We start from the raw sequence: 13,944 nt of genomic DNA, 5'->3' as shown, positions 1-13,944 counted from the left end.
TCTCTTGGGAAACAAGGAGCCAAGAGCAGAAATATCTTCATCTCAAAGCAAAATATTTTGCTTAATTTCGAGAACTGGGGAGGGATCAGCATTTTTATGGGAGAACTTTTTTACTTTCAATAAATTCCATTTCAGCCTTTCCTTTCCTTTCCTTTCCTTTCCTTTCCTTTCCTTTCCTTTCCTTTCCTTTCCTTTCCTTTCCTTTCCTTTCCTTTCCTTTCCTTTCCTTTCCTTTCCTTTCCTTTCCTTTCCTTTCCTTTCCTTTCCTTTCCTTTCCTTTCCTTTCCTTTCCTTTCCTTTCCTTTCCTTTCCTTTCCTTTCCTTTCCTTTCCTTTCCTTTTCCTTTCCTTTCCTTTTTCCTTTCTCCTTTCCTTTCCTTTCCTTTCCTTTCCTTTCCTTTCCTTTCCTTTCCTTTCCTTTCCTTTTTCCTTTCCTTTCCTTTTTCCTTTCTCCTTTCCTTTCCTTTCCTTTCCTTTCCTTTCCTTTCCTTTCCTTTCCTTTCCTTTCCTTTCCTTTCCTTTCCTTTTTCCTTTCCTTTCCTTTTCCTTTCTCCTTTCCTTTCCTTTCCTTTCCTTTCCTTTCCTTTCCTTTCCTTTCCTTTCCTTTCCTTTCCTTTCCTTTCCTTTCCTTTCCTTTCCTTTCCTTTCCTTTCCTTTCCTTTCTTTTCCTTCTTCCCTCCCCCAGAGCATGTTAGAAGTCTCATATTGACATACAATAAATAAAGCTGTTATTTTCTGCAGGTCTGGATTCACTTTTCACAGCACTTCCCTATCCTCTGACTTCCTGAAAGCAAAGCAGGATGATGTCCACTATGGCACTGCAGACCACAATGACAAAAGGACACCTGATGCATTCGGGCATCTTTTTCCCCCAAAATCTCCACCACCCACCTACACCCAGGGGAGTGCTGCACCAAGTACTGGGTGACAGCTTAGGCTGGGGGATAACGAGTTCTGGGGAGGCAATGTACTGCTCTGAACCAGAAAATCAGGAGCTGCTTGGATGATGGGGAGCAAGATTTGGACAACTTTCATTTAAAAAAAAAAATATCAAAAAGAGGTTTTTTTTGCCCTAAACCACCCACATTTGGAGTGCTTCACTGCGAAAAAAAAAAAAAAAAAAAAAAAAAAAGACAGAGGGTGGCAGGTACCAGGAGGTGTCCTCAGCATGTCATGGGGCTGGCAGCTCTGCAATGCCTATGTGATGGTGTATTTTGGGAACACATTCCAGAGCCAGGGACAGGCCAGCGTCAGGATGGCGGCAGCTCCTGCGAGGAGCCCAACCACCCGCCCAGCCCACACCATCTCCCCCACACAACACCACAACACAGTCCTGCACAGGCTGAGCTTATAAAGCCAGAATGGTGAGGCAGGGGGCTGGATACAACCTGTGGCATGCAACGACTTTGGATGTGAAGATGTTTGGTTTTACCTAAAGAAGGATCTGCCTTGTGGATCTCCAGATTTTTTTATTTATCTATTTAATTTTTGGGGGTTTTTTTGTTTTTTTTGGGGGGCTGTGTGTGTAACGAAAACAACACAAATAACTGACCCCTGGCTACTCACCATCATCTCCTCCCACCAAATTTTCATCCTAAAAAGGAAAATGTTTGCAGCCCTGGTCTGATGACGTATGCACTCCTGCTTCTGCCATTTCCCATTTGTAAGACAGGAGAGAAAAGGGTGAAAAAAGCACTAAAATGCTTTAAAACCCCCAGCTCACAAATAATTTTCAGTTGTGTAAAAACTCTTAACAGACGCCTGTTAACCCGATCTTCAGAAAACAAACCCATCCTTGAAAAAAATAATTTTTCAGCTCATGCCATAGCCTGCTGGCTGGCCCAGTGGCTGCCGAAACCTTCCAGGATGCCACAGGGGAAGATCATAGAATCATAGAACTGGCTGGGTTGGAAGGGACCTCAGAGATCATCAAGTCCAACCCTTGCTCCACTACTGCCATGGTTACCAGCCCATGGCACTGAGTGCCACATCCAGTCTCTTTTTAAATGTCTCCAGGAACAGAGAATCCACCACTTCCCTGGGCAGCCCATTCCAATGCTTGGTCACCCTCTCAGTAAAGAAATTCTTTCTAATGTCCAACCTAAACCTCCCCTGGCACAACTTGAGACCTCTTGTGCCCTCTTGTCTTGCTGAGAGTTGCCTGGGAAAAGAGCCCAACCCCCCCCTGGCTCCAACCTCCTTTCAGGGAGTTGTAGAGAGCAATGAGGTCTCCCCTGAGCCTCCTCTTCTCCAGCCTCAACACCCCCAGCTCCCTCAGCCTCTCCTCATAGGATCCGTGCTCGAGTCCCTTCACCAGCCCAGTTGCCTCCTTTGGACCCGCTCCAGGACTTCAACCTCCTTCCTGAACTGAGGGGCCCAGAACTGGACACAGGACTCAAGCTGTGGCCTCACCAGGGCTGAGCACAGGGGCAGAATCCCTTCCCTGGACCTGCTGGTGACGCTGTTCCTGATACAGGCCAGGATGCCATTGGCCTTCTTGGCTACCTGGGCACACTGCTGGCTCATGTTCAGCTTCCTGTCAATCCAGACTCCCAGGTCCCTCTCTGTCTGGCTGCTCTCAGCCACTCTGTCCCCAGCCTGGAACTCCCCATGGGGTTGTTGTGGCCAAAGTGCAGGACCCGGCACTTGGCCGTGTTGAACCTCATCCCATTGGAATCAGCCCAACTCTCCAGTCTGTCCAGGTCCCTCTGCAGAGCCCTCCTGCCTTCCAGCTGATCCACACTCCCCCCCAGCTTAGTGTCCTCTGCAAATTTGCTGATGATGGACTCAATCCCCTCATCTAAATCATCTATAAAGATATTAAACAGAACTGGGCCCAACACTGATCCCTGGGGGACACCACTAGTGACCGGCCGCCATTTTGATGCAGCACCGTTCAGCACCACTCTCTGGGCCCGGCCCTCCAGCCAGTTCCTAACCCAGCGCAGAGTGCCCCTGTCTAAGCTGTGGGCAGACAGCTTTTCCAGGAGAATGCTGTGGGAGACGATGTCAAAGGCCTTGCTGAAGTCCAGGTAAACCACATTCACAGCCTTTCCCTCATACACCAGGTGGGTCACCTGCTCATAAAAGGAGATCAGATTGGTCAGTCAGGACCTGTGCTGGCTGGGTCTAATCCTTTGTCCATCCTGCAGGTGCTGTGTGATTGACCCCAGGATGATCTGCTCCATAACCCTGCCAGGCACTGAGGTCAGGCTGACGGGCCTGGAGTTTTCTGGGTTCTCCTTCCGGCCCTTTTTGTGGATTGGCGTGACATTCCCCAACTTCCAGTCATCTGGGATGTCCCCGGTGAGCCAGGACTGTTGGTAGATGATAAAGAGAGGCTTGGCGAGCTCTTCCTCCCTCATCACCCTTGGGTGAATCCCATCTGGTCCCATAGATTTGTGGGGATCCAAGCAGCTCAGTAGGTCACTGACTGTTTCCTTCTGGATTACAGGGGGACTGTTCAGATTCTCATCTCTTTCTACAAGCTCCAGAAGCCAGCTGTCCTCAGGACAGCCTGTCTTACTGTTGAAAACTGAGGCAAAGAAGGTGTTAAATACCTCGGCCTTCTCTTCATCTTTGATAACTGTATTTCTGCCCATGTCCAGTAGAGAATGGAGGTTTTCCCTGCCCCTCCTTTTGCTATTGATGGATCTGTAGAAGGACTTTTTGTTATCCTTCACAGAGGTGGCGAGATTCAGTTCAAGTCGTGCCTTTGTCTCTCTAATTTTCTTTCTACACAACCTAACTATATTCCTAAATTCTTGAGTAGTTAGCCCTTTTTTCCATAATCAGTAGGCTCTCTCCTTTACCCTCATTTCTTTCAAAAGAGATGAGCAGCTGGGCTGCTGATTTGGCTCTTAACTTGGGCTGTCCATCCTTGGGCTCCTTTCTGTAGAGCCCGGTTTCGACCCCATCCCCCTTCAAACCCACTTTAAAGCCCTCCTTATCAGCCCCACCAACTTATAGGCTAGAGTCCTTTTGCCCTTGCTAAATAGAAGAAGCCCATCTGGTTTGCAGAGACCAGGTTTGATAAAATTTGGCCCATGCTCAAAAAACCCAAAGTTCCGCTGGTGGCACCAATCCCTTAGCCACCTATTGACATGATAGGTTTTCCTATTCCTCTCCTCATTCATCTCTGCTACTGCAGGAATTGAGGTGAACACCACCTGTGCTCCTGACCCATCAACTAAATGACCCAGTGCCTTGAAGTCCTTTTTAATTGTCTTAGTACTTCTTCCATTAATGTCATCACTGCCAGCCTGGACTACCAACAGTGGATAATAATCAGAGGGCTGAATTAGCTGGGGGAGTCTCCTACTAATACCCCTCACCTGGGCCCCAGGAAGGCAGCAGACCTCCCTGTGGGATGGGTCTGGTCGACATTATAGGGCCCTCAGTTCCCCTCAGAAGGGAGTCACCAGCTACAACTACCCTTCTTTTTTTCTTTGCAGGTGTGGTTGTAACCCATCTGGTAGATGGGGGGGCAAACAGGAGACCTTCCAGACAGATCTTCCTCTTGTCTGTCCTCTGCCTGATTCTCTGAGTCCAGAGCCTCATATCTGTTCTCTAAGTGCACCTCAGGAGATGGTGGGGGTTGGGAGGGGATTCTTTTATCTCTCCGATGAGGGACCTGTTTCCATTCCCTTCCACCACCTGGTTTGCTCCAACTGCCTGATGGCAGGAGGGGCAGGGCTTCACCGTCTCCTTCTGGACTTCTTTTGGGTTAGAAAGGGTGTGACTCCACCAGTCAATTTCCCTTTCACTGTCCCTAATACTTCTTAGTCTCTCTACCTCCTCCTTGAGCTCTGCCACCAGGCACAGCAAGTCATTCACCTGCTGGCATCGCAGACAGACCCCACTCACACTGTCCTCTGGTGCTAACACGAGGCTCAGACACTCTACACAGCCAGAGGCCTGAACAGCTATGTCCCTCTTGCTGTGCCTCTTCATGGGTTCTGTCTGTGTGGACACACCCTGCGTCTCAACAGCACCAGGCTTTGCTTTTTTGGAGACCATTGCTCCTTCAAGAGAGCTGGAAGGTGGCTGTGCCCCTCCTGCTTGCCCTGCCTGCACAAAGCACCACACAAACTGCCATACCCCATTCCTGTTTGCTTGCTCCTGGTCACCTGCTTCTCCCAGCCCTTTATATCCCTCTGGGCAGTGCTGGGTGCTGCCCCATCATCAGCTGATTGGCCTCACCTGAGACCACCAGCAACCTGAAAACACAAAACACCTCACCTGAAAACACAAACCCCTCTGCTCCCCTCTGCACCCAGGGAGAGAGAAGCCCCTGGGATTTCGAGAGAGCTGAGGATAATCAGGATAATAAGGCACTTCTGCATCATAACACCTCGGTTACCTGGGGTGGGGATGGTCCCCAATCTCACACCATTCCTCCTCCTGCTGAATGTCATAAAGCAAGAGCCAACAGAGCAAAAGGTATGAAGGCAAGTCCCCATGGTGGCATTGCCAGGACAAGATGGAAAGCAGAGGGAGGGGGAGAAAGACACATCTCACATCATGGCCTAACTCCTTTTACCCTATCTGTGCATACGAGACAACCTAAATTTGCACCCATATCCAGATGAGGAGAAAATTGGAAGAAGCAAGCCCAGCTCTACCCCATCCAGATCCACCCGTTTGTCTCCAGCCATGTCCCAAACCAGATGCTTTAGAAGATGTCAGGAACTGCCTTAATAAACACTTATGCAATCCTTCTTGTGTGGAGGAAATGTCTTTCCCAATCCCCAGCCATTAGCAGCTGGCTGATGCCCTGGAGGAGGACATTTTAGAGACCTTCTTAATATGCTTCAGAAGTGGAAAGTGAACAGAGAAGGGAAAGGTGCTGGGTTTTTTTCAGGAACCTGCATCAACTAGGAGCCCTTCTCTGCTTCTCCCCATGAGAGGTGCCACCATGGGTTAGCACCCAAATCCTGCCCTAAGTCAGGAGATGTGGGACAGTGGGATGATGGTGGTACCTCCTGCCCGGGGGTCAGCACCTGGCCCCCAGGGTATTTGTCTCAGGAGGGAACTGGACTGAGGAAAGAAAAGAATTTAGGGCAGAAGCATCACTTCTGGTTCAGTGCAAAAGTTTGTTTTGGATTAAGGGGAAGTCAGCCAGGTAGCAGCTTGACCAGCTCTGCATGTATGTGGGTCACCTGGGCTGCCAGTTTGAGTTCATGAACGGGTTTTTTTCCATCATCTCCAATTGCATGTCCATGACAGGTAATGTAAAGTAAACAGAAATCCCCTTTATGGCAGGTGGAGCCTCCATCCTTCTACTGATTTCCATGGTGATCAGATGGGGGAACACAAGTAAGACTTGGGGCACACACACCAGCTTGGACTAATGATTTTGGGGCCACTTCCAGCAGCGAGCTGTAAGGCTGCCATTACCTTTCCTTTACCTATTGTTTGCATCAAAACCTAATTGCAAATTGACATGAGCCGTCTTTGGGGAGCAACTGCTCTGCTCTGCTCTGTCAGCACAATGAACCCTTGTTGATGTGGCTGTAGCAATTTTCCAGGTTAATTTATGGCCGCCACACCCCATTAGAGGCAATAAATGTGGAGCCCGGTTTTGCCAAAATTGTGAGTTACGATTTTTCAAATAAATACATTTTCCTATAAACCAGCACTCTGTTTAGTTTGCGTGTTCCTCACAGACACATCCATCTACATAAAATACACAGGAGAGGAAGCTGAGCTGTGACTTTGCTCTGATGACATAAAAACTTCTGTAAACACAATGTCATTTACAGTATGAGCAAAGAGAGAGGACAAAAAAATAAACAGCGAGTGCCTGGCGCATCCCTTCAGGAGCACATGGAAAGTTTAACAATCTTTTTTCCATAAAGCTTTGTTTTCCTTTTGATTTATCCAGACAGGGCAGTGGCTGCTTGGCCATAAATAGATTGTATTTCTTGAGAGGCAATGGTTGCAGTAATCTTTTATGTTGCCGGAGGGGTGAGCACAGGAGGTGTTTGTATAGAGAAGATGCCATGGATTGCTGCTGAGAACAGGAGATCTGGGCTCAGCACAGCACAACCACTGCCATGGTAGGGGGTTGGCTCACCCTTAATTTACCTGTTCCTTTTGTGCTTGGACAGCGTGAACCCTAGGTGAGGTTTCTTGTGTGATGTTGTAGGATCAAGCAACTCAGTGATGTTGTTTGGGGAATTTGGGAAGCAGTGGGAGAAGGAGTGCATGAGTGTTGGCATATGTGAGCTCCTTGCATCCCAATACTTCACAGTCCCTACAAGACCCATGTTCCAGCACTCCTCCACCCCACACAAGGGCAACACATGAATGGCAAACCCTCCTGGAGAGTGGGGTTTTGCAGCCCTGACACTCATAGCCTTGACTGAGACCCTGGAGCTAAGTTGATTGCCCACCAAACTGACTCGATTTCGTTCAGCTCTGCAGGGTCTCTCCCTTCTGACAGAACCAGGAGGAAAACAATCTCCACAGAGCAGTGATGTGCATACATCCAGCCCAAGCTCATGCCACGCACCTCTCCTTGCAGCACAGCCTGCTTGTGCCTCAGTTTCCCAAGGCTTTTTGCAACTTTTGCCCCCAGGCCTTCAGCAGCAGAACTGTTAGGAAGGTGCTGAGTGATTATTCTTGCATTATTTTGGGCAAGTGCTATAAATACCCAGGGGCACCTTTAGACACAACCCAGCTGCCTGAGGGAACTGGCTCAGCCCCTCACTAAGCTTGTAGGGGCTGTCAGAGCGGGTGATTGGAGGCAGTGGCTGGGTGCTGAGGTGCCTTGGGCAAAACATGATGGGGGGGACGTGGAGGGAGGGGAAAGGAGGCATACTGGGTGTTTGGACTGGGAACTTCCCAGCTGTACCCTGGGGCTGCAGCAGAGTCTGGGGTAGGGGAGGGATGCGGGTGCAGGAGGGTGTTGGGATGCTGCAGGGAGATGCTAGCAGGGAAGACAAGAGGAATATTTTACGGGGCTTCAATGTAAACAGAGCTGGAGCAGAGCCCCTTTTTATGGAGTCCCTGTCCTGCCAGGGCATCTGCCAGGGCCCTGATTTACGCTTCTATTTAGATAAGGGAGCCAGTGGGGGGGGAATCAGAGCTGGCGTCAAAGTCACAGGACACCCCAGGCTGCTGTTTATTGGGCTCTGATAAGAAGGTGGCTGGGGGGCCAGGCCAGAACTGTAGCCCCCATCCCAGGGCAGAGGATGGGTGCAGAGCTGGGTGACTCCTGCTGGCATTGGGGTGTGGAGGCTACAGAGACCCGGGATAGCCTCACCCTCCCACCCTGACAAGCAGCACCAGCTCTTTCCTCACTATCACCCAGCCATGAGAGCTGGAAATTTTTCTCTGGGAAGGATTTGAAGGAAAACAGGTGGAGAGAAACATGGTTCCTCCTGCCACGCCAACCATAAATCGCCTAATCCGAACTGCTCAGCATTTCCCTCCTGTGCAAGTGGGGAGACATGAAATTAAAGAAACTCACCAAAAGTTTGAGAAGTGCTAAATTTGGATGCCATGACAAAGGCAGTCTGGTTTGATTTAGAAGGTGTCAGCACGGAAAGGGGTCTGGTTTTATTATTTTATTAAAACATGAAAGATTAGAAAAATTTTCCAAAGGAAAATCAATGCACCAGTCCCACTATTTGCTCAGCTGAGCACTTCCAAACTGTGCAGGGTCCAGAGACCCTTGGTGGGGGGGAAATAAAGCAAGATAATGCTCAGGACTTACCTGATTTGGTGGCTGGAGACTGGAGGTGGCTCTGATGCACTGGCTGAGGCGATGGCTCCGAGCTGGACATGGCTGTGAGTGGCCTGTGCAATATAGGCCTATGGAGACAGAAAGTTGGGGATTTAGGAAGGGGGGGAGGGTGTGTGTGTTTTCCAGGGTTGGGGTTGGGTGGCACAGCCCCCATCCTGGTAGTTTGCTGGATCAGGGCTTTTACAGGGTTAGGGGAGAGACTCTTCAAGGAGACCGTCTGGTTTGTAAGAGGGAGTAGGGCACAACCCATTGATGATGCTGTGCTGGCATAGGAAGGGGGGTGGGACAGTGAAGGTATGAAGTGGGACCCCTGAACCTTTCCCAGGCAGACACTGGCCCCCAACAGATCCATGCTGGGATCTCACCCAGCCATGGGTGTTTTGGAGGAAATCGAGGACACAACACTCTGCCCAAAGCCTGGCTCTAATGGGAGAGTAATCACTAGCAAATGTTTTCAGGGCGCTTGTTTAAAGGCAGTGGGAAAGGGGGGGCTTTGCAGCAGCTAAGAACAAAGCAGAGAGGGAGGGGGAAGAGAAGCTGGGCAGATGCAGTACAGCCAACCCCCCCCTGTCCGCCAGGGCCCAGCAGAACTGGAGACCGGCTTGCACCCTGCCCTGGCCCCCCCGGCCTCCTGCCTTTGCAACTTGCCTTGTAACAACTAACGATGGAAAATCCGAGGCATTTAAGTGGCTCCCGAATCCGCCCGGGAACCATGATTGAGAGAAGTCAAATAAAATTTGTCATCTTTAAAATGCAGGAGGACGTTAATGGTGTGTTAGCCCGGATGATTAATACAAGCGCCTGCAAACAACCCTCCAACGTTTCCACCCTCCGCTGCAAGATGAATCGCTGGAAAGCGCTGTTAATCGCTAACATACCTCGGGCCCAAAGCCCCTTCCTGCCCCGCTGCGCTGCCATCACCACGGCCGTGCCCGGGCTGCCCTCACCCGGAGTAACTGGTTGGCTCCGAAGTCACCTGGCTGGGCTGGGGCTGAAGCACGGAGTCTGGGAGCCATCACCCTGTGGATCTGTCTCCCACAGGTACAGAGGGGAGCAGGACATGTCCTCTGTAGGGCCCCACACCGGGCTTGGGGGCTGCAGTGAGATCCCAGCTCCAGTGGGAACCCCCCCCAGCCCTTTCGTGGCCACGCTGGGACAGGGAAACACAGGTCAGGTCCCAATTGTCCCGATGTAAATTTGCTTCTGTGTGTGTACAGGATAATTTTTATATATTTATATGTATGTGTGCGCACTGTCTCTAAATGAATGTGCAGCATTCACGTGTATGTCTGTACAGACAGTATGCATGATCAGCATGTGTGCATATGTAATGTATCTGTGGTGGCATTGTGTGTGTGTAGGGTGTATGTGTGAGGGTGTATCTAACGTATAGGGATGCATTTATGTGCATGTGTGTAACATATTTGTGCCATATGTGTGCAGCATCTCCACATTCGTGGTACATGTAGGCAACGTGTGGTGTGATTTGTGTGATCCGTGTCTATGCGTGGTGCAACTACACACATGTGCAGCACATGTATAATCACACAGTGTGTATCTGCACAATGTGGGCAGCGTGCCTGAAGGCGTGCAGTGCACAACCGTGTGCAGCTTGCCTTTGTGGAACCCACGGGTGTGCACGGAACACACGTGGGCAGCATTTCATGTGCAGGGATCCTCCGAGCCATCCCCATCGCCGCCACCATGCCCAACCCGGCCTCTATCCAGTGCCTTTTCCCCAGCACCCATCTCCCTCTGCAGAGGCTGCTCAAGCCTCGGCTCCTGGTGGAGCACCGAGATCCCCCCCACGGCCCCGCCGCCTCCCCGCGCTCCTCTCCCACGGGGCCGCGCCTGGAGACGGAACGCGGTGGCCCCGCGGCCGGACTCCTATAACGCGGTGGCCCCGCTCCTACACGCCAGCGACTGCGGCTCTTGGGAAGTGGAAAGCCTCCGGACCACTGCAGACACACAGCCCGGCCCGGCCCTCGGGGCTCCGGACACCCGCGGGTCCTCGGCACCCACTGCCACGGCCCGCCCCACGACAGGCTCTCCGAGGGAGACTCGGACACTCTCCATCCCGGGAGCGGGAAAGCGGAGAGGATCGAAGTGCACCGGGGCGAGGGCTGGGGTCTCCCCTCGGGTTACTCCTCAACCCTTCTCCCAGCAAGCACAGAGTGAACGGGAAAGGAGGGCAAACAGAGAAGGTGTGAGCCCAAATAAACCGAGTCAACAGCGCGGCGCACGCCCCCGCTACCGCCCCGTTCCCCCCGGGGCCCCCAAGTATCCTCCCCTGCCCATTGGCTCCGCTGCGGGGGGGGAGTCAGGCCCTATATAAAGTCAGGATTGGGAGGCTCCAGAAGGGGTTAAAAAACAAAACAAAACAACAAACCACCAACAGAAAAACCTCCAACCTAAACAACAAACCCCAAACTCCAACCGCATCAACCCAAATCCCAGCGCCAGTCCCCACCACCGCAGCCTCACGCCGGAGCCGTGTTCCCCACCGCCTCTGCCCGCCGGCCCAGTCGGTCGGGGATGGTCCCGGCCATGGTGTTCTGCTGAGGCGCGGCCCCCGGGGCCAGCGAGGAGGACCATGAACCTGGTGGGGGGCTACCATCACCACCACCACCATCACCACCACATGCTGCACGACCCTTTTCTCTTCGGGCCGGCGGCGCGGTGCCACCAGGAGCGCGCTTACTTCCCCGGCTGGGTGCTCAACCCTGCCGAGGTCACCCCCGAGCTCACCGGGCAAAGCCCTAACTACAGCCCCGCCGAGTACGGCCCAGCCGGCCAGGGACGGCTGGAGGCTCTCAGCGGCCGCCTGGGCCGGAGAAAAGGGGTCGGGGGACCCAAGAAAGAGCGACGGAGGACGGAGAGCATCAACAGCGCCTTTGCCGAACTCAGGGAGTGCATCCCCAACGTGCCCGCCGACACCAAGCTCTCCAAGATAAAGACCCTGCGCCTGGCCACGAGCTACATCGCTTACCTGATGGAGGTGCTGGCCAAGGACAGCCAGCCCGGGGACACCGAGGGCTTCAAAGCCGAGCTCAAGAAGGCCGACGGCAGGGAGAACAAGAGGAAACGGGAGATGGTAAGAGCCGGGTCGGTACCGCGCTGCCCCGCTGTCCGCTAGCCGGGAACGGGAGTGGAAAGCCTCTGGACTGGGGGGGAAAAAAAAATCCAAACCCTTCCTGGCCCCGCTGGAGCCATATTTTCCAACAATAATAATAATAATAATAATAATAATAATAATAATAATAATAATAATAATAATAATAATAATAATAATAATAATAATAGAAAAAACAACAAAACAAACATCCTTCGGGGATGAAAAGCCCGGCCGGTCTTGACCGGAGGGCTTTCGACGGGCCAGGAGGGCTCGCCGGCTCTTTCGCCGAGGATTAAACTGCCCGGACCGGCCGCAGCGAAGCCTCCGGCCACTTCGTCCTTCTCCTCTCCCGGCTGCTTTTCCGGTGCGTTTCGGAGCAAGGGTGGCCACTTCTTTCCCTGCTGCGGCGGGCGGAGTGGAGGGATGGGCACCCCAAAAAACCCTGGTTGTCCTCGGGCTGCTAAAAGCTGCTCGGAGCCTCAAAGAGGGCGCAAGGTGCGGCCGGGCGGATGGAGCCACCCACGGGGTATCCGCGCTGCTCCTGACCGCTCCTTTCTCCCCCCTCTCCCCGTCTCTTCTCTCGCAGCAGCCCGAGGTCTATTCGCAGCCTTCGGGCCACGGCGAGAAGAAGCTGAAGGGCCGGACGGGTTGGCCCCAGCAGGTCTGGGCTCTGGAACTGAACCCTTGAGGGCTGCCGCGCCGTCGGCGCTCCCCGCTCGCCCCTCCATGTGCAATGTCGGAGAGAGCCCGGCCCGACCCCGGAGCTCATCCAGCAGCAGGATGCGGGTACCGAGCCCGGCTCCCCCCTGCCGATTCGGATGCTCCGCGGGATACAAGCCAAGGGCGCCTTGCGGGGCCGGATCCTGCCCGGCCCGTCGGGGGCCATTTCTCCCCCTCGCCCCTTCCCCCGTTTGCAGTACTCTTTGCTCCTTCCCGTTGTCAGCAGCGATCGGTGGCTCCTGTCTTTCCGTGCCGAGCTGAACCGGTTTGATTTGTTTGCTGTTGTAAATAAGAAACCCCCCGTCTCCCCGTCCCCGTCTGCTGCCTGACCGACGTGTGGCTGCGGTAAAACTACCTAGAAGTGCATTTGGGAACACTCCGTTGCCGGGTTTTCTACCTCAAATCTGCATGACCACTTCCCGAGGGACCGGGCGCGCCACACCACGTATTTAAAACGGAATAATTAAAAATAAAGAAAATAAAATTTAAACTTTACACAAACAGCCTCGAGTCCAACCCCTCCTCCTGAGATCACGCTGCTGCGGCCGGGCTTCCTGCCCTCAGGGGTGAGGGGTGCTGCAGGATTAGGGACCCCTCTGATGTCAGTGCTCTCCTGTGGGGCTGATCCATGCAAGGAAACTCCCTGCTGTGGGACTCGGATAGTTCCGTGGGACTTTTAGGACTTTTTTTATGCCGCTCTAGCAGGGCTCTGCGGGCGTGCAGCCACACTCTGCCCCAGGGCACAAACTCTGCTGCCCCTGCCCTACAGCCCCTTCCCTCCTCACCCAGGAGATCTTCTGGAGGGACCAGACTTGTATGGAGCATGGGGAAGGATGGCAGGATCAGGCTTTTACGGGGCTGGGCAGCACAAACACAGTAGAGTTGTAGAGCCGTGGTTTTATTTCTGCCGGGCAGACAACCAGGGCTCAGCTTCTCTGCATGGCTTTGGCACTGGCAGCACTTTCTCAGAGGGATGCCCTCAGAGATGCCTCAGCCTCATTTTGGAAGGAGCAACATCTCCTCCTCGCTGTCCAAACACAGCGGGTACCACGAGCCTCAGACACACCAATGATCATGAAGCCCAAAATTTCTGTCACCACTCAGGCATAAATCTTTGATAATCCTTAATAATTTTCTATTTGAAACTGAAGTTTTCCTTGAGACTAAAGGTATGCAAATAGTGATGCAACATCTGTAAATCACTAACACATTGGTCAATTCGTGTGTTGTTGTGCACACCAAAATGCACCAGCTCACCCCAGAACACCCGTAGGGAAGCAGCTCTGGTTTTATAACCACCTTGTGTGTACGTGTACAAATGCAGACAGACACACAAACTCAGCCTGGGCAGAATTAAA

General features: G+C 52.6%; 1 protein-coding gene and 1 long non-coding RNA gene across 4 annotated transcripts in view; one reads left to right on the top strand and one right to left on the bottom strand.

Moving 5' to 3' along the window:
• LOC139802985 (uncharacterized) overlaps nucleotides 1-9,067 on the bottom strand; it is a 32,709-nt gene extending 23,642 nt beyond the window's left edge. The window contains exon 1 of one of the 2 annotated variants that reach the window (XR_011728831.1): nucleotides 8,722-9,067. This is a non-coding gene — a long non-coding RNA (uncharacterized lncRNA). The remainder of the gene's footprint in view (nucleotides 1-8,721) is intronic. The other variant, XR_011728832.1, reaches the window with a different exon arrangement.
• A 1,999-nt stretch (nucleotides 9,068-11,066) lies between these two features.
• On the top strand, nucleotides 11,067-13,087 carry HAND1 (heart and neural crest derivatives expressed 1). Of its 2 annotated transcripts, none has more exons than XM_071758453.1 (2): nucleotides 11,067-11,845; nucleotides 12,456-13,087. In XM_071758453.1, exons 1-2 carry the CDS (start codon nucleotides 11,345-11,347, stop codon nucleotides 12,552-12,554), a joined length of 600 nt encoding a protein of 199 aa, XP_071614554.1. In that variant the 5' UTR covers nucleotides 11,067-11,344; the 3' UTR covers nucleotides 12,555-13,087. The 2 variants fall into 2 exon arrangements, with proteins under 2 accessions (XP_071614554.1, XP_071614553.1); XM_071758452.1 differs by having other exon boundaries at nucleotides 11,070-11,845; nucleotides 12,453-13,087.
• Nucleotides 13,088-13,944: the final 857 nt, after the last annotated feature.

This window comes from Heliangelus exortis, chromosome 15, assembly GCF_036169615.1.
Source record: "Heliangelus exortis chromosome 15, bHelExo1.hap1, whole genome shotgun sequence".
Lineage (NCBI taxonomy): Eukaryota > Metazoa > Chordata > Aves > Apodiformes > Trochilidae > Heliangelus > Heliangelus exortis.
The sequence above is the reverse complement of the archived record's forward strand: the minus strand, read 5'-3'. Positions and strand labels throughout refer to the sequence as shown.